General features: G+C 35.0%; 1 protein-coding gene across 4 annotated transcripts in view; it reads left to right on the top strand.

Moving 5' to 3' along the window:
• The window catches only part of SCP2 (sterol carrier protein 2), a 148,672-nt gene that overhangs the window by 10,931 nt on the left and 119,358 nt on the right, over positions 1-18,383 (top strand). For all 4 annotated transcript variants that reach the window (XM_082371265.1, XM_082371266.1, XM_082371267.1 and 1 more), the window contains 2 exons: positions 245-376; positions 1,653-1,717. In XM_082371265.1, the coding sequence (XP_082227391.1) occupies positions 245-376; positions 1,653-1,717 (197 nt within the window). The remainder of the gene's footprint in view (positions 1-244; positions 377-1,652; positions 1,718-18,383) is intronic.

Raw genomic sequence — 18,383 nt, 5'->3', positions numbered from 1 at the left:
TGTGTAAAGAAAGTGCATATATACTCTGTGTTTTGAGAATTTTTATATTTGCAGAGTAAATGATGCTTCATGCTAAAACTGTTTCTGAGTAAGATGTCAATAGTATATTTATTTTTCTGCCCATGTTGTATGTTAGACAAAGACATAGCACTGGAAAAACCATAATGTAGTATTATGTTGCTTTGCAGCTCCATAATTCTCATGCTGCATATATAAATTTTTTTTTTTTTTTTTTTATATATAGGTGACTCTACCTGTGGCCAGAGGGCTATCTATCACAGTTTGGGACTGACTGGAATTCCTATCATCAACGTAAACAATAACTGTTCTACTGGTTCAACTGCTTTGTTTATGGCCCGGCAACTGATTCAGGGTGGTGAGAAGTGCCTATTTGTCTAGTGAACTTAAATAGATGTGGGGTTATTGCCCTCCTTTTATTATTTCTCCATACGACCATCAGAGGGATTGCTTTATAATGTATTTCTTTTTAAACAAATAACAGTTATATTGAGAGGTACTTTATATAGCATAAAATTCACCCTTTTAAAGTTTACAATTCAGTGTTTTTTAGTATATTTACAGGTTTATGCAACTATCACCACTATCTAATCTTAGAACATTTTTATCACCCCAAAAAGAAAGTGGTGCCCATTAGCAGTCACTTCCCATTTCCATCTCCCAGCAGCCCCTGGCAACCACTAAGCTACTTTCTGTCTCTATGTATTTACCTATTCTGAACATTATATAAATGGAATCATATGATATATGGCCTTTTGTGGCTTCTTTCACTTAGCATAATATTTTCACAGTTCATCCATGTTGTAGCATGTATCAGTACTTCATTCTTTTTTGTGGCCAATTAATAATTCATTGTATGGATACACCACATTTTGTTTATCCATTTACATGTTGATGGACATTGAGTTGTTTCTACTTTTTGGCTGTTATGAATAATGTTGCTGTAAACACTTGTGTACAATTTTTTTTGTGGCCATATGTTTTCAGTTCTCTCGGATATATATCATAGTCTATATTTCCAAATATTCTAAGCTCTTTTATTAGGCCCTCTGTTCTTTCTTCTGATTGATTGTTGATTATTGCTCTACTCTTTGGTGTTTTAATTGTTGGAGCTTTATAATGTCTCACTATTGGATAATACTAGTATCCCTTGTGCCCCCTATGTTGTTATTTTTTTTTCTTTTTTTTTTAGGAAAAATTTTGGCAATTCTGCTTGTTTTGCTGTTTAGTTGAACTTTAATGTCATTTTTAGGTGCCCCCTCCCTCCAAAAATAATTCTGTTGAGATTTTGATCAAGATACTTTAAAATTTTTAAAAATTTTACTTAATGTTTAAAAATTGAAAATTAGCTATTTATATTTGTTCTTCACTGGAACATATTTCCACATTAATCAAAAGTCTTATTAACACTGAGAATCAAAGAAAGAATTATATACTTTATTAATTTTTCCTCTTATTTAGAAGCATATAAGAATTTTCTCTGTAATTTTTCACTTATTAAAAATTTTATAGGATTATACCATGTTTTTACATTTTGTATAAATTGGCATGCTTATTTAAATTGAAGTATTTAATGATATTTTGTTGGGTGTCTGGAAATTTAATTTTTCAAACTAATTACATTTTCTTTCAAGGTCTGGCAGATTGTGTCTTGGCTCTTGGGTTTGAGAAGATGGAAAAGGGACCCCTTGGATTAACAGTGAGTCTCATTTATTTTTATTTTGGAATTGTTGTAACACTATGAGAAAACTTTGCCCATCTGACTACCATAAATGGAGCTTGCAAAAGCTGAAAGGTGACATTGCATATATATGCAATAGATCCTGCTATTTTAGACAATAAAGAATCATAGACATAATTTTGTTCAACCCCTTTATTTTGTGAAACTGATGTTCAGACAGGTTAGATGATTGAATCTGAGGGTGACATGTCTGTTTAATTTGAAAGTCATTCATTCATTCAAAAATTATTTCCGTTCAACAAACTGAAGAGTGTTAATAAGGTTTGGGTCTTCTGTTTTTGGTAATGGCAAGCCAGGTTTTTGAATCATTTCTCCTACTAATGACAACTAAAATATTTGAATGGAATAAAAACAAGATATCCTAAAGACACTGAAGAGCTAAAGAGAGAGGAATTGCTGCTGAATGACGGAAAATTAAGATCAGCATTTGAAGCTGTTTTTGCCTTGAAGGCCTTCGCTGATCAGGAAGCTGTGAACTTCAATTTTGATGGCCCCCTACATGAAGAGGAAAGTAGTCACAGCTCAGGTTCCCCCAAGATCAGAAGTTTAATACCGACTCTCCACATTAAACTGGTTAGGGGTAAACATTTTTGGTAAGGGTGAACACAAAAGTAAAACTACCCCCCTCCCCTACGTCCTCTTTTCCCCACTTTCAGTAGATTACAGGGAGAGTTGCTTTGGCACTGAGCAGAGCAAGGGAGAAAAAAAAGAGAAGAAAAAAATAACCAGAAAACCTTTCACTGAGAATTAATAAACCACAGGGATTGCTGCAAAAATTCTCATTTACCTGGGTGGTCAAAGAAACGTCAGACCATGAATTGAGTCTTAAATTGGTTCCAGTTAACCTAGGCACTTAACAGAAGCAACTGCAAATTTTCTTTTGGAGGAAAGCATCTTCCTTCTAGAACGCTTTGAGAACTCTTCAAGTAAGCTTTCAAGGACATGCAATTAAAGATAATCAAGCATTAAAGAAACAAGGCACCATATTTGAGGACCAGGATAAAGAAGGAACTGTAAAAAGTGATCTCTGCAGACCTCAGAAACTAGATTTATTGGATGTAGTTTTAGGCATGCTTGCTATGTTTAAAAAAATAAAAGGCAAGCTTGGAAATACCTCAGGGGTTTAAGAAACTGCAAAAAGGGACATTACAGGCATTGAAAACAAAACCAAATAGGATTTATAGAAAAGAAAAATGAAATAATTAAAATTAAAAATTCAAAAGATAGGTTTGATAGCTGATTATGCATGACTAAAAGAGAATTAGTGAAACTGGACTAGAAGTGATTATTTAGAATACACTATAGAGAGAGAAAAGATTGAAAATTGGCAGGAAGTTATGTTATGTGGAGGATAGTGTGATAAGGTATAATAAATGTGTAATTGGAATTAATGAAGTGGTGAGAGAGAAAACAGGGTGTAGGCATTTTGTTCATCTTTTCAGAAAATCAGCTTTTAGTTTCATTGATCTTTTCTATAGTCTTTTTATCTCTATTTCATTTATTTCCTCTCTAATCTTTGCTATTTTCTTCCTTCTACTAATTTTAGGCTTAGGTTATTCTTCTTCTTCTAGTTCCTTGAGGTGTAAAGTAAGGTTGTTTATTTGAGATCTTTCTTGTTCTTAATGTAGGCATTTATTGTTATGAATTTCCATCTTAGAACTGCTTTTGTGGTATCCCGTAAGTTTTGGTATGCTGTATTTCCATTTTTGTTTGTCTCAAGATATTTTATGATTTTTCTTTTGATTTCTTCTTTGACGTATTGGTTGTTCAGTAGCGTGTTGTTTAATCTCCACATATTTGAATTTTCTAGTTTTCTTCCTGTAATTGTTTTCTAATTTTAAACCACAGTGGTTGGAAAAGATGCCTTCTATGATTTCAATCTTAAATTTATTGACTTGTTTGTGGCCTAACACATGATCTGTCCTAGAGAATATTCCACGTGTACTTGAGAAGAATGTGTATTCTGTTGCTTTTGGATGGAATGTTCTGCAAGTGTCTCTTAAGTCCATTTGGTCTGGTATCTTGTTTAAGGCTGTGTTTCCTTATTGATTTTCTGCCTGAATGATCTATCTATTGATGAAAGTGGAGTATTAAAATCCCCTACTATTATGGTATTGCCATCTATTTCTCTCTCTTTTTTTTTTTTGGCTGCGCTGTGCTGGGGCTTTCTCTCTATTTGCAGCGAGTGGGGGCTACTCTTTGTTGCGGTGTGCGGGCTTCTTATTGTGGTGGCTTCTTTTGTTGTGGAGCATGGGCTCTAGGCATGCGGGCTTCAGTAGTTGCAGCATGTGGGCTCAGTAGTTGCGGCACGCAGGCCCTAGAGCATGCGGGCTTCAGTAGTTGCTGCGTGTGGGCTCAGTAGTTGCTGTGCGCAGGCTCTAGGGTGCATGGGCTTCAGTAGCTGTGGCTCGCAGGCTATATAATAAATAAAGATAAAAATAAAGTAAGGATAATTAAAGATCGGGGAAGACAAGATCTTTCTGGGTGTTGGAGAAAAACATCATAAGCCAAGTCATGAATGTTGGAGTGAATATAGTATGTTCAGGGAACAGTTTGAAAAACTGGATTGGAGGGTGGCAACTGGAGAAGATGCAAAGTAAGATGATTAGGTGTTGCCTAACAGAAGTGCCTAACATTTATGACACATGAAAAATAGATGTTTTTCTTCCGTAGTTAATGGCAGGTACCTTGATAACTTTTATTTGAAAATTATTAAAAACTATAAAATAGTAAAATTCATCCATAGTCCCATAATTTTAAAAAGGATATATATTAAGAGTCCTTATTTGCCTGTTTAATCTTGTTCTTCAGAGGTAACCAGTGTATCTATATGTCCTTTCTTTTTTCCAAGTTTATACAGACATATCTAACTAAGCATTCATACACATATACATGCATATACATGTTCACAATGTTAAAAAACACTGATATGTTCATGAAGAAGATTAATGATTTTATACATGTTGCTTTTTCACGTGGCAAATGGACAGCTTTCCTGGCTAGAACATATTGATATACTTCCTTATTTTTAACAGCTGCCTAGTATCCCATTACATGGCTATAGGGTTTTCAATCAGTCCCTTCTGCTCTTCTGATTAGGTTGTTCAATTTTAGTTTTACATGTTCTTTTTTTTGCTATTATAGTGCTCCAGTCAACATTCTTGTACATATATCTTTACTTTCTCAAGCCATTCTTTCTTTTTTTTTTTCCCCCTCCCACCCTCCTCAAGCTATTATTTCTATAGGATAGATTCCTGGGGCAGGCAAGCAACTTAGACAATGTTTTAGCTAGAGATGGTCCTGAAGATATTTTATAGGTAAAGTGAGTCTGTGAAGCCCAGAGTGAAGTAATTACCCAGTGACATTGGACCCAGTTAGCAGTTAATGATTCAACTGAGACCAGGTCTTTTAATCCAAATAAACTTTTTGCTATACCTGGAGAACCTATCATTTTCTCCCTTCTCTTTCACTATGAGTTTCTTCTCCATTTCTCTTTTATACTTTGTCTTTTCCTCCTTTTTATTTCTATCCGACATGAAATACTTTTGTTGGCATTTCACTACCCCCCTACTTCCATATACATCTGCACTTCTCCTTTTTTTCTTGCTCTTTTTCTTCTTTTCTTCCCTTATTCATTTATTAATTATAGCAATTTGTAACTGAATTTATTAAGATTTTGTATTTAGAATCCTAAATTTAAAAATCAGGTGATTGAACAATCTATTTGAATGTAACAAAAATAACTTGCTGTTTCTGTTTATGGCCCCTAGGTGTCTCTCTATAGCAGAGGGCTTAACTTCTCACTCCTGCATTGCTGTTTTGGTTTCTATCTTTGTCCTATGTCTTTCCCTTCAGATCATGTGTCCTAACTTCCCTTTTTATGGGTATGCTGCAAACAAAGGTAATAATTTCTTATACAAGAGAGAATTATTACCTTGAACTAAAAAGGATACTTGTTTCACTGGGAATACTATTCACAACAAACAATATATGTGGCTACCTACCTGGATCAAATATTTCTGATAAAAATTTAGCATCCAAGTTGAGATGTGTTGGAACCATAGAATATACATGAATTTTAAAGATTTCATATGAAAAAAGAATGTAAACTGTCTCAACAATTTAAAAATATTTCTGTATATTTGTGCTAGCACAATACACATAATTGATACTGTTTAAATAAACTAAAACATTAAAAAAAATAATTTTGGGACTTCCCTAGTGGCACAGTGGTTAAGAATCCGCCTGCCAATGCAGGGGACATGGGTTCGATCCCTGATCTGGGAAGATCCCACATGCCACGGAGCAACTAGGCCCGTGTGCCACAACTACTGAGCTCATGTGCCACAAGTACTGAAGCCTGTGTACCTAGAGCCCGTACTCTTCAACAAGAGAAGCCACCGCAATGAGAAGCCTGTACACCGCAACAAAGAGTAGCCCCCGCTTGCTGCAACTAGAGAAAGCCCACACGCAGCAACGAAGACCCAATGCAGCCAAAAATAAATAAATAAATAAACAAAACCACTCTTACTTTAAAAAAATATATATATATTTTAAAAAAATCTTTCTTTGAAATTATAATATTTTGGATATATTGGGTTAAATTAATATATTTAAATAAATTCTACCTGTTTCTTTTTTTTTAATGTGGCTGCTTGAAAATTTATAATTACATATATGGCTTACACAGTATTTTTTTCTTTATTGACCTGAGTGTAGCCAAGAAACGGACTTAAGAGGCTGCTGCTCTTATGAGATGAAATGGATCTGTGGTTCCCGTTGTTGGCACTTCCTACCAGTTGATTTATTTTGGTTAGTTTTATAATTTCTTCAGAGCTGGAATGTTGCCATTCAATTTGGCCTCTGACCACTTATTTTTCGGTCCATCTAAGCATGTGATTTGATGTGATTTCGATCCTCAGGTCAGCAGCAGGCAAGGAGGGAGTGCTGAAGTCAGCTCTTGGTTGAACTTTAGGCATCAGGGAAAGCCTGGGATTGGCTGTTCATGGCACAGACAAACATAGGAGAAAATTAGGAGTTAAATTTACCAAAGAAGTAGAGGAACAGTGTATTCTTGTTCTTTATTTTTTGCCAAGACATCTCTTCATTATCTCTTTAAGCTGAGAACAAGGGCTGTTGCTCTGCTTTTAACTTCCTAGAGTGAACTAAACGTTTTTATCCCCTCAAAATTCAGATGTTAAAACTCTAATTCCCAAGGTGATGGTATTAGGAGGTGGGGCCTTTGGGAAGTAATTAGGTTGTGAGGGTGGGGGAATCCTCATGATGGGATTAGTGCCCTTATAAAGACATGAGAGAGTTTGTTTCCACTCTGCTGTCTGCCATGTGAGGATACATTGAGAAGACAGCCATCTGCAAACCAGGAAGTGGGCTTTCACCAGATGCCAGATGTGCTGACACCTTGATCTTGGATTTCCTAGCTCTCAGAATTGTGAGAATATGTTGGTTAATCCACCTGGTCTATGGTATTCTATTATAGAAGCCCAAACTGATTAAGACATGGGGCAAGGAGCAAAAGAGATATTTCATCCCCAGATATTTAGAATGACAGATGCCAAACTTTTATGAGTGTTTGTATATATGTTTGGAAGGATTTGCATAGTTACTTCTTACATTTTCATGGCCCACTCTTACAGGAGCTGCTTATTTTAAAATGTTTATTTTCCTGGAACTTCCTTGGTGGTCCAGTGGTTAAGACTCTGCACTCCCAATGCAGGGCACCTGGGTTCCATCCCTGGTCAGGGAACTAGATCCCGCATGCCCCGACGAAGATCCTGTGTGCTGTAACTAAGACCTGGCACAGCCAAATAAATATAAAAATAAAAAAAAATAAAAATTTTATTTTCCTTGTTGTAAAAGTCATAAAAAATGGAAGAATACAGAAAAAATAAAGAAGAAATAATCATCTGTAATGACAAACATCATTAGTGATTTGCTAATTTAGCAAAAAAAGTCGAGATTGTGCTGTATCTATAATTGGATTTACTTCATTTTCACTTAACGTTATTTTTTGAGTATGTCATGTTAAAAATTATTTATAAGCAAAAAATTTTTAATGTCTGCATTACAATTTATCACATGGCTGTGTTATAATTTACTTAGGATTGCTCCTATTATTGGACATTTAGATTTTTCTTTATTATTATTGTAAAGTATGCTGTGATGAACATAACTTCAGCAGTATTTTTCTGCACTTGATCCTTGTGACAGATCTCAAACTGATATTATTTAGTAAAAGCTATGAACTTTTTCTTTTAAAGACTAATGACTTTATTATTTTCAGAAAGGAATTCATGCTAATTATAAAGAAATTCAAACAATACAGTAAAATCCCAAGGGGAAAAAATGTTTTCCCAAATGCCAGTTTCATTAACACCTATTAGGGGTGAGAGAGTGAGAGAGACAGAGAGAGAGGGAGGGAGAACAAATTACCTTTTCCTTTTCTTCAGTCCTAAGGAGGAGGACCCCACCCTTATGACCTCATTTAATCTTTACCTCTGAAAAGCCCTTTTCCCCCCAAATACAGTAACATTGGGGGTTAAGGATTCAACATAACTGTTGGGATGGACAAAATTCAGTCCATAGCAATGAAGGTTCCAATTTTGCCACATCTGCCAAAATTTGTTATTGTCTGTCTTTTTTATTATAGCTATCCTAGTAGGTGTGAAGCAGTATCTCCTTGTGGTTTTGAGTTGCATTGCCATGATGGCTAATGATGTTGAATATCTTTTCATGTATGAAAGGCCATTTGTGTATCTTTGGAGAAATGTCTACTCAGATCCTTTGCCCATTTTAAAATTAGGCTGTCTCTATATTATGGAGTTGTGAGATATATTCTAGATACAAGTCCTTTATCAGATAGATGATTTGCAAATATTTTCTCCCATTCAGTGGCTTCTCTTTTCACTTTTTTAATGGTATCCTTTAAGACAGCGGTCCCCAACCTTTTTGGCACCAGGGACTGGTTTCGTGGAAGAGTTTTTCCACGGATGGGGTTGGGGTGGGGTGATGGTTCAGGTGGTAATATGAACAGTGGTTCAGGCGGTAATGCGAGCGATGGGGGGCATTAGATGAAGGTTCGCTTACTTGCCCACTGCTCACCTCCTGCTGTGTGGCCTGGTTCCTAACAGGCAGAGGACTGATACTGGTCCACAGCCCAAGGGCTGGGGACCCCTGCTTTGAGCCATAAAAGTTTAAATTTTGATGAAGTTCAATTGATCTATTTTTTGTTGTTGTTGCTTATGCTTTTGGTGTCGTATCTAAGAAACATTGCCAAATTCAAGGTCATGAAAATTTACTTTTATGTTTTCTTGAAAGAATTCTGTAGTTTTAGCTTTTGCAGTTAGGTCTTTGTTCCATTTTGAGGTTTTTTTTTAAAATATAGTGTGAGGTAGGGATCCAGCTTCATTCTTTTGCATGTGGATGTGCAGTTTTCCCAGCACCATTTACTGAAAAGACTATCCTTAACACCCATTTACTTGTCTTGGTACCTTTGTCAAAAATAAATTGATTTTGGGACTTCCCTGGTGGTCCATAGGTTAAGACTCCATGCTCCCAAAGCAGGGGGCCTGGGTTCGATCCCTGGTCAGGGAACTACATCCCACATGCATGCTGCAACTGAGAGTTCGCATGCCGCAACTAAGAGCCCGCATGCTGCAACTAAGACCCAGCGCAGCCAAATAAAGTAAATAAATAAATAAATATTTTTTTAAAAAACAGACCACACTGTCAAGGGTAAAGACTTAATAAAAATAATATTTTAAAAAATTGATTTTAATTGTGAGAGTTTATTTCTGTACTCTTAGTTCTATTCCACTGATCTATATAGTCTTATGCTAGTTAATACTACAATGTTTCGGTTGCTGTTTTTTTGTTTGTTTGTTTTTTGTTTTTTGTTTTTGACCACACTGTGTGGGAGGCGAGATTTTAGTTCCCCAACCAGGGATCAAACCCATGCCCCCTGCAGTGGAAGCACGGAGTCCTAACCCCTGGACCACCAGGGAATTCCCCGGTTACTGTTGTTTTTTAGTAAGTTTTGAAATCAGGAAGTAAGAGTCTTCTAAATTCTTCTTTTTCCAGATTGTTTTGGCTGTTCTGTGTCCATTGAATTTCCACATGAACTTTGGGATTGGCTTATCAATATTTGCAAAGAAACCAGATGAGATTCTGATAGGGATTGTGTTGACTGTATATCATTTTGAGGAGTACTACCATTTTAACCATCTGAAATCTTCCATTCATGAGCGTGGAATGTCTTTTCATTTATTTAAAAATAGATCTTTCATTTCTTTCAACAATGTTTATAGCTTTCTGAGTGTAAGTTTTACACTTTTTTTGTTAAATTTATTCCTAAGTGTTTTATTTTTAGTGATGCTTTTGTAAATGGAATTATTTTCTTTCTTTTTAATATTTATTTATTTGGCTGCGCTGGGTCTTAGTTGTGGCATGAGGGATCTTCGTTGCCACGTGCGGAATCTTCATTGCGGCATGCGGGATCTTTCAGTTGCAGCATGTGGGATCTTTTAGTTGTGGCATGTGGAATCTTTGGTTGTGGCATGCGGAATCTTTAGTTGCGGCATGCAAACTCTTAGTTGCAGCATGTGGGATCTAGTTCCCAGACCAGAGATCGAACCTGGGCCCCCTGCATTGGGAGCATGGAGTCCTAGCCACTGGACCACCAGGGAAGTCCCTATTTTCTTAATTTCATTTTGAGTTGTTCTTGGCAAGTGTATGGAAATATATTTAATTTTTATATATTGATCTTATATCCTGTAATCTTGATGAACTTGTTTATTCTAATAGACTTTAGTGGATTCCTTAGGATTTTCTATTTGCAAAATAATGTCATCTACAAATAGAGATAGTTTTTCTTTTTTTTTTTTTCAATCTGGTTGCTTTTTATTTATTTTCTTGCCTAATTCCCCTAGCTAGAACTTCTAGTACAATGTTGAATAGAAATGGTGAGAGCAGACATTTCATCTTGTTTCTGCTTTTATGAGGGAAGCATTCAGTCTTTCACCGTTAAGCATGTTATCTGTGGTAGATGCCTTTTATCAGGTTGAGGAAGTTCCCTTCTTTTCCACACTTTAAAAAAAATTTTTTTAAATTAATTAATTAATTAATTTTTGGCTGCATTGGGTCTTTGTTGCTGCGTGTGGGCTTTCTCTAGTTGTGGAGAGCGGGGGCTACTCTTCGTTGCGGGCTTCTCATTACAGTGGCTTCTCTTGTTGCAGAGCACAGGCTCTAGGGCGCACGGGCTTCAGTAGTTGTGGCACACGGGCTCAGTAGTTGTGGCATGCAGGCTCTAGAGCACAGGCTCAGTAGTTGTGGTGCACGGGCTTAGTTGCTCCGCAGCATGTGGGATCTTCCTGGACCAGGGATCGAACCCGTGTCCCCTGCATTGGCAGGCAGATTCTTAACCACTGTGCCACCAGGGAAGTCCCTCCATCTTTTTTTAAAAGTGTTTTTTTTTTATCAGGAATCTGTTTAGGATTTTGTCAAATGCTTTTTCTGTGTCTGTTGAGATGATTGTGTGGTGTTTGCCCTTTATTCTATTGATATGGTATATTACATTAATTGATTTTTAGACATTAAACCAACCTTGCATTCCTGGGATAAATCCCACTTTGTCATGGGGTTTTTTAATGTGTTGTTGATTCAGTTTGCTAGCATTTCATTGAAGATATTTTCATATACATTCTTAAGAGATATTGGTGTATAGTTTTCTTGTGGTCATCATTCTTTTTAATTTTCTTCGCACAGTGGGTGTACAGTGGTATCTTATTGTGGATTTAATTTGTATTTTCCTAATATTTAATGGTGTTGAGCATCATTTCATGTTTTTATTTGTCATTGGTATATCTTCTTTGATGAATTCAATGACTGTTCGAATATTTTGCCCAATTATTAGTTGGTTATTTTCTTATTACTGTGTTGTAAGAGTTCTTTATATATTCCAGATAGATACAAACTGTTTTCAATATGTTTTACAAATATTTTCTCCAGCTCTTTGGACTTGCCCTTTCCTTTTATAAATGGTATCTTTTGAAGAGCAAAAGTTTAAAATTTTGATGAAGTCTAGTTTGTCTGTTTTCTACTATTGTGCTTTTTGTATCCTATTTAAGAAAATTTTAAGTTTATTTTTGTAAGTGGTAGGAAGTAAAGATCAAAGTTTAAAATTTTTAAAAAAATGTGTATCCCATATTTCATACAGCCCCATTTGTTAAAAAGATTATGTTTTCCCCATTGAACTGCCTTGACATCTTTGCTGATAATCAGTTGACCATGTAGTGTGGATCATTTTTTGGATTCTTCCTTGACCAGTCTTTATGCCAATACTTTACTTTCTTGAATACTGTAACTTTATAATAAGCCTTGAAATCAAATTGGAATGCATATTCTCCAACTTTGTTTTTCTTTTACAAAATTGATTTGGCTATTCTAATCCTTTGCATTTCCATATACATTTTAAGAATTGGCTTGTCAATTTCTATAAAAATGCTTCCTGTAGTAGATTTATAGGTTAATACACAGGAATCTCCACATTTTTAACAATATTAAATGTTCCAGTCCATGAAAATGGTTTATCTCTCTTTATTTAGGTCTTTGATTTCTTTCAGTAATGTTTTTTAGTTTTCAATGTGTAACTCTTTTACATATTTTATTAAAAATTTCCCCAGGTATTTCAAGTTTTTTATGTTATTAAAAATAGCACGTATTTTAATACCTGTTTCCAAATGTACATTGTATTTTGTGATCTAGCTAATCTCTCTTCCTAGTCTAGTGGCTTTTTTAAGATTCTGTAGGATTGCCTGCATAAACAATCATATCATCTATGTACAAGACAGTTTTATTTCTTCCTTTTCAGTCTGTATGCCTTTTATTTATTTTTCTTGCCTTATGATTGCACTGGCTAGGGCTGTCACAACAAATTGAAATAGAGGTTGTGAGAGCATTTATCTTTTCCTCGTTTTTGATCATAGGGGAAAACATTCAGATTTCACTATTAAATATGTTAGCTGTAAGTTTTTCACAGATGTTCTTTATCAGGTTGAGAAAGTTACCTTCTATTCTTAGTTTGCTGAGGGTTTCTGTCCAGACTATATGTTGAATTTTCTCACATGCTTTTCCTGTACCTATGAGAGATCCTTATTTTGTTTGTTATTCTTAATTTAGTTGGTTAATATGGTGAATTATATTGATTGATATTTGAATATTAACCCATCCTGTATTCCTGGGGTAAATGCTTGGTTGTGATGTCTTATCTTTTATATGTTGTTGGATTTAATTTGTTAAAATTATGCAAAGGATTTTTGTGTATATGTTTGTGATGGTGTTGATTTGTTTTCTTTTTTGTTTTAATATTTATTTACTTTTGATATCAGGATAATGCTGGCCTCATAGAATGGTTGAGAATTGTTCACTTCTCTCCTTTTTTTTTTTTTTAGGAAGAGTTTGTTTATATAATTGGTATTTTTTTCCTTAAATGTTTGGTAGCATTCACCAGTGCACATCTAGGTCTGTAGTTTTCTTTATGGGAAGGTTTTAAAGTTCAGTTTCTTTAGTAAGTATATTACTATTCAGGTTATCTATTTCTTTTTTTTTTTTGAGTTGGCTTTGACAGTTTGTGCCCTTTAAGGAATTGTCCATTTCATCTAAATTGTTGAATTTATTGACAAAAACTTGTTCATATTATTCCCATAGTATCCCCTTAAGGTAGGATCTTTAGATATGTCCTTTCTCTTCTTCTGATATTGGTAACCTTTGTCTTCTCTATTTTTTCCATGATCAGTATAACAAAAGGTGTTTACCAGTCTTATTGATCTTGTCAGAGTACCAGCCCTTGTTTTCATTGATTTTCTCTATTTTTTTCTCTTTTCTATTTCATTCTACTAATTTCTATCCATTCTACTTCATTCTGCTCATTTTCTGTTTATATCTGCTGTGATCCTTAATATTTCATTCTTACATTGGGTTTAATTTACTCTGTTTTGTAGTTTATTAACCTGGAAGCTTAGGTCATTGAGTTTAAATCTTTTCAAACATGGGCATTTAATGTTACAGATTTCTTTTAAAACACTGCTTAAGCAGCATACCACAAATTTTTTATGTCATGATTTCATTTTCATTTAGGTCAAATTATTTAGCAGTTTCCATTGTGATTTCTTCTCTCACCCATACATTAGAAGTGTGTTGCTTAGCTTCCTAACATTTGGGCATTTTACAGATACCTTTTTGTTACTGATATTTGTTTCTATTTTAATTATCTGTGGTCAGAGAATATACTTTGTATGATGTGAATGCTTTTTCATTTATTGAGACTTGTTTTTTGGCTCAAGATGTGGTGTGTTTTGGTAAATATTCTTGTGCACTTGAGAAGAATGTGTACTCTACTGTTGTTGGGTGGGGTGTTCTATAAATTCTAGGTCAAGTTGGTTGATAATATTGGTTGCCTTCTATATCCTTACTGGTTTTTCTGTCTACTTGTTCTATCAGTTATTGAGAGGGAGGTATTGAAATCTGCTGCTAAATCTGTGGATTTGTCTTTTTTTTCAGTTTTATCAGTTTTTGCTTCATGTAGTTTGAGGCTCTCATATTAGGTGTATTAACATTTAAGATTGTTATGTCCTTGATAAATTGACCCCTTCATCATTGTGAGGTGATGTGAGGTGTATTATATCATGAAACTGAAAACACATTTGTGAAAGTTTTTATGGATCCCAGCCAGGTACTCCCTTTGTCAGACCCTGCCTTTTGAAGGATCTTAGGCTACTTATAAGAATTTATCTCTTGTAGTGTTCTTTGATGTTATATCTATTTTGTCTGATATTAACATAGCCATTTCAGCTTTCTTTTGGGTAGAATTAGAATTGTTTATCTTTTTCCATCCTTTTACCTATTTCTGTCTTTATGTTTGAATTATGATTTTTAGGCAGCATTTAGTTGGGTCTTGCTTTTTAACAATATAATAATCTTTGCCTTTTAATTGGGCTTTTTATATCCTTTCCATTTAATGTGGTTATTGATATAGCTGGGTTTAAATTAGAGGTTAGCTGAAACTGATGCCTACCGGCTTGTACCAGCTTGCAAGATCTGATTATGCATATCTCTTCTCATCTTTGCTTTCAGTGACATCATGCTAGTAGATTCAAATTGGCCATGGTGGGAGTATTTACAACACAAAAATAGACAAATGCTATCAATAAGACCTCCCTCACCCCCCATGAGCCTATTAAACATTTACTAGGACACCACTGATTTAAATCTACCATCTTTCTACTCGTTTTCTTTTTGTTCAATATCTTTATTCCTTTTTTCCTCTTTGTCTTCTTTTCTGTTCATTGAGAATTTTTTATAATTTTATTTTTCTGTTTTATGAGCATATTAACTATGCCTCAGGTGTTTTGCTTTTAGTGGTTGCTTTAGGGTTTACATTCATCTTTAACTTATTCACAAACCACCTTTAAGTAATGTTACGACTGTTCACTATAGTATTACATGTACCTTACAAAGTATTTTTTTTGTTTACCTCTTCCTAGAAGCACATTTTACTTCTATACATGTTATAAGCCCTACGTCAGCTATTGATTTTGCTTTAAATAGTCAATGATGTTTAAAAGAATTCTTAAAGTAGAAAAAAACCTTATATTTCTCCACACGTTTATCACTTTCAGTGATCTTTATTTCTATATTATTGATTCCAGTTTTCATCTAGGATTATATTCCTTCTGCCTGAAGATTCTCCTTTAACATTTCACATAGTGCTGGTCTGCTGGTGATGAATTTTCTCAGTTTTGTATGTTCTAATAAGTCTTTATTTACCTTATTTTTTTTTCATTTTTTTTACTGTATTTTTTTGAAAGATATATTTGGTGAGTACAGAATTCTAGTTTAGCTTCACTCTTTTTTTTTTTTGGCTTTCATTGTTTTTGATTTAAAGTCTGCTGTCATTCTTATTTCTTTTGTTCCTCTATACTTAATGTGTATTTTTCTTTGGTTACTTTTAAGATTTTTCTTTATCACTGGTTTTGAACAATTTTATTATGACATACCTTGGTGTAGTTTTTTTTTTTTTTTAATTTTATTTATTTATTTATTTATGGCTGTGCTGGGTCTTCGTTTCTGTGCGAGGGCTCTCTCCAGTTGCGGCAAGTGGGGGCCACTCTTCATCGCAGTGCGCAGACCTCTCACTATCGCAGCCTCTCTTGTCGCGGAGCACAGGCTCCAGACGCGCAGGCTCAGTAATTGTGGTTCACGGGTCCAGCTGCTCCGCGGCATGTGGGATCCTCCCAGACCAGGGCTCGAACCCGCGTCCCCTGCATTGGCAGGCAGACTCCCAACCACTGCGCCATCAGGGAAGCCCCCACCTTGGTGTAGTTTTATCATGTTTCTTGTGCTTGGGGTTTGTTGAGGTTCTTGGATATATGAGTTATAGTTTTCATCAGATTTGAAAAGTTTTCATCCATTATGCCTTAAAATATTTTTTTCTGACTTTTGTCTCTCTCCATTTTCTCTGTTTCTGGGACTCCAATTACATATCTACTAAGCTTCTTGATTGTTGTTCCATAATTCACTGATTTTGTTCATTTTTTTCTAGCTTTTTTCCTCCTCATATTTTAATTTGCTACTTCTCCAAGTTTACCAATCTATGCTGCATTGTCTAATCTGCTGTTAATTCCACTGAATTTACTTTTCATTTCAGACAATGTATATTTTATCTCTAAAAGTTTCATGTGGGTCATTTATTTTATATCTTCCCTATTTTTCTTTGTCATGTTCATGCTTTCTTCTACCTTCTTGAACAGATGGAGTATATTATAGTAACTGTTTTAATGTTCCCATCTAATTCTATCAGCTATATCATTTCTATTGATTGATTAATCCACTCTTTACAAGTTGTACTTTTCTGTTTCATTGCATGCCTTATAACTTGTGATTGAATGCTAGACATTTTAAATTTTACTTTGTTGGGTGTTGACTTTTTATGTTCTGTTAACTACTTAGGGGTTTGTTCTGGGGTAGGTGTTTTTTAGAAGTGGTTTTATACTTTTGAGATTTGCTTTTAAGCTTCGTTAGGTAGAATCAGAACAGCCTTTATTATTCTAAGACTAAACTGACCCTGCTACTCAAGCGGTAACCTCAGGATTCCATTGATGCCCCATATGTTAGGAGATATTTTCCATTGTGGTTTTGGGAATAAGAACTATTCCTGGCCCTGTGGGAACATTGGGAATTATTCTGCGTGCTCCTTTCCGGTGATTCTTTCCCTGGTCTCAGTAGTTTCCTCATGTTCCTGTGTTGATTAGACTCATTGAAAACTCAAGAGGAACTCTCTTCAGATCATCAGCTCTCTCTCTCTCTCTCTTCTCTCCATTACTCTTCTCTGTGAGTTCTTTCAGAGATCGCTATACTAAGCTTTATGTTGTCCATTGTCTGAAAACAGTTGCTTTGTATATTTTGTCCAGGTTTTTAGTTGCTTAAGATAGAAGGGTAAATCTGGTTTCTATAGTGCATCATGACTAGAAGCAGAAGTTGTATATCATTGTTTTCATTCACATTCCTTTTTAACTTAGGTATGAACATTTTCTGTATTTTTAAAATGTTTTTTTTAGATTTCTTTGGACAGAAAAAAATTTACATCTATGGAAATCCAAACACATAATTATATATACTTATTTTTAAGATTTCTGTGTTCACAGATTCCACAGATCCCATTTATCAGCTCATTTTGTCTTTCTCCTTTGGATTGTCAAGTTGCTTATCATATCTAACTAAATAATTTTCCTCTTGTAAGCCTATTTTTTCTTAATCTTGATTTTTTCATAGCATTCCCTTTAGAACCCCTTTGTGCACCAAAAAAAAATCTTCATTTATTTCATTCAACGATTATTTATGGAATGTTTACTATGTAACAGGCCATATGCTAGGCATTGGATACACATACAGAAGTATATGAAGCAGAGTTCCTGCCCTCGGGGTGTTCATAGTCTAGTAGGTAAACTGGTAAGAAACAGCTTTCCTTTTGTAGAACGTTTGCAGTGGGAACTGTGTTTTTCTATTCTAGAACCATGGAAACAGAGGTGATTGCACTCTGCGTATCACTTTATCCTAACCCTAATTCACTCTTTTTCTCAAATATCCAAGCCTGCTTCTGCCTTAGGGTCTTTATTCGTGCTGTTCCCTCTGCCTAGAATGCTCCTCTCCCAAAAGTGTCCAAATGACTTGCTCCTACTCCTTCACATCCCTGCTCAAATGTCATTTTATCAATGTGACCTCCCTTGACTATTTTCTATAAAGTAGCACTTCCCACTTTCAATCTTTATCCCTTTACTTGAATTTATTCATTATAGCATTACTATTTACATTTTAATTAATTTTCATCCCCATTACTTTCTGTCCCCTCCTCCCTCAAATGTAAATGCCAGATGAGCAGGGACTTTATCTGTTTTGTTCACTATTTTATCCCCAGCACCTTGAGTAGTTATTTGCACATATGGATTCTTTATACATGTTTCTTGAAAGAATTAATACCTCTTTGGTCACTTGATTATTTTTCCTTCCCATGTTTCCCTGCAAAGCGTTTTCTGACTGATTTTATTCACATTGT

This window comes from Balaenoptera borealis, assembly GCF_965194805.1.
Source record: "Balaenoptera borealis genome assembly, chromosome: 1".
Taxonomy (NCBI): Eukaryota; Metazoa; Chordata; class Mammalia; order Artiodactyla; family Balaenopteridae; genus Balaenoptera; species Balaenoptera borealis.
This window is presented reverse-complemented; position numbering and strand designations above follow the sequence as displayed.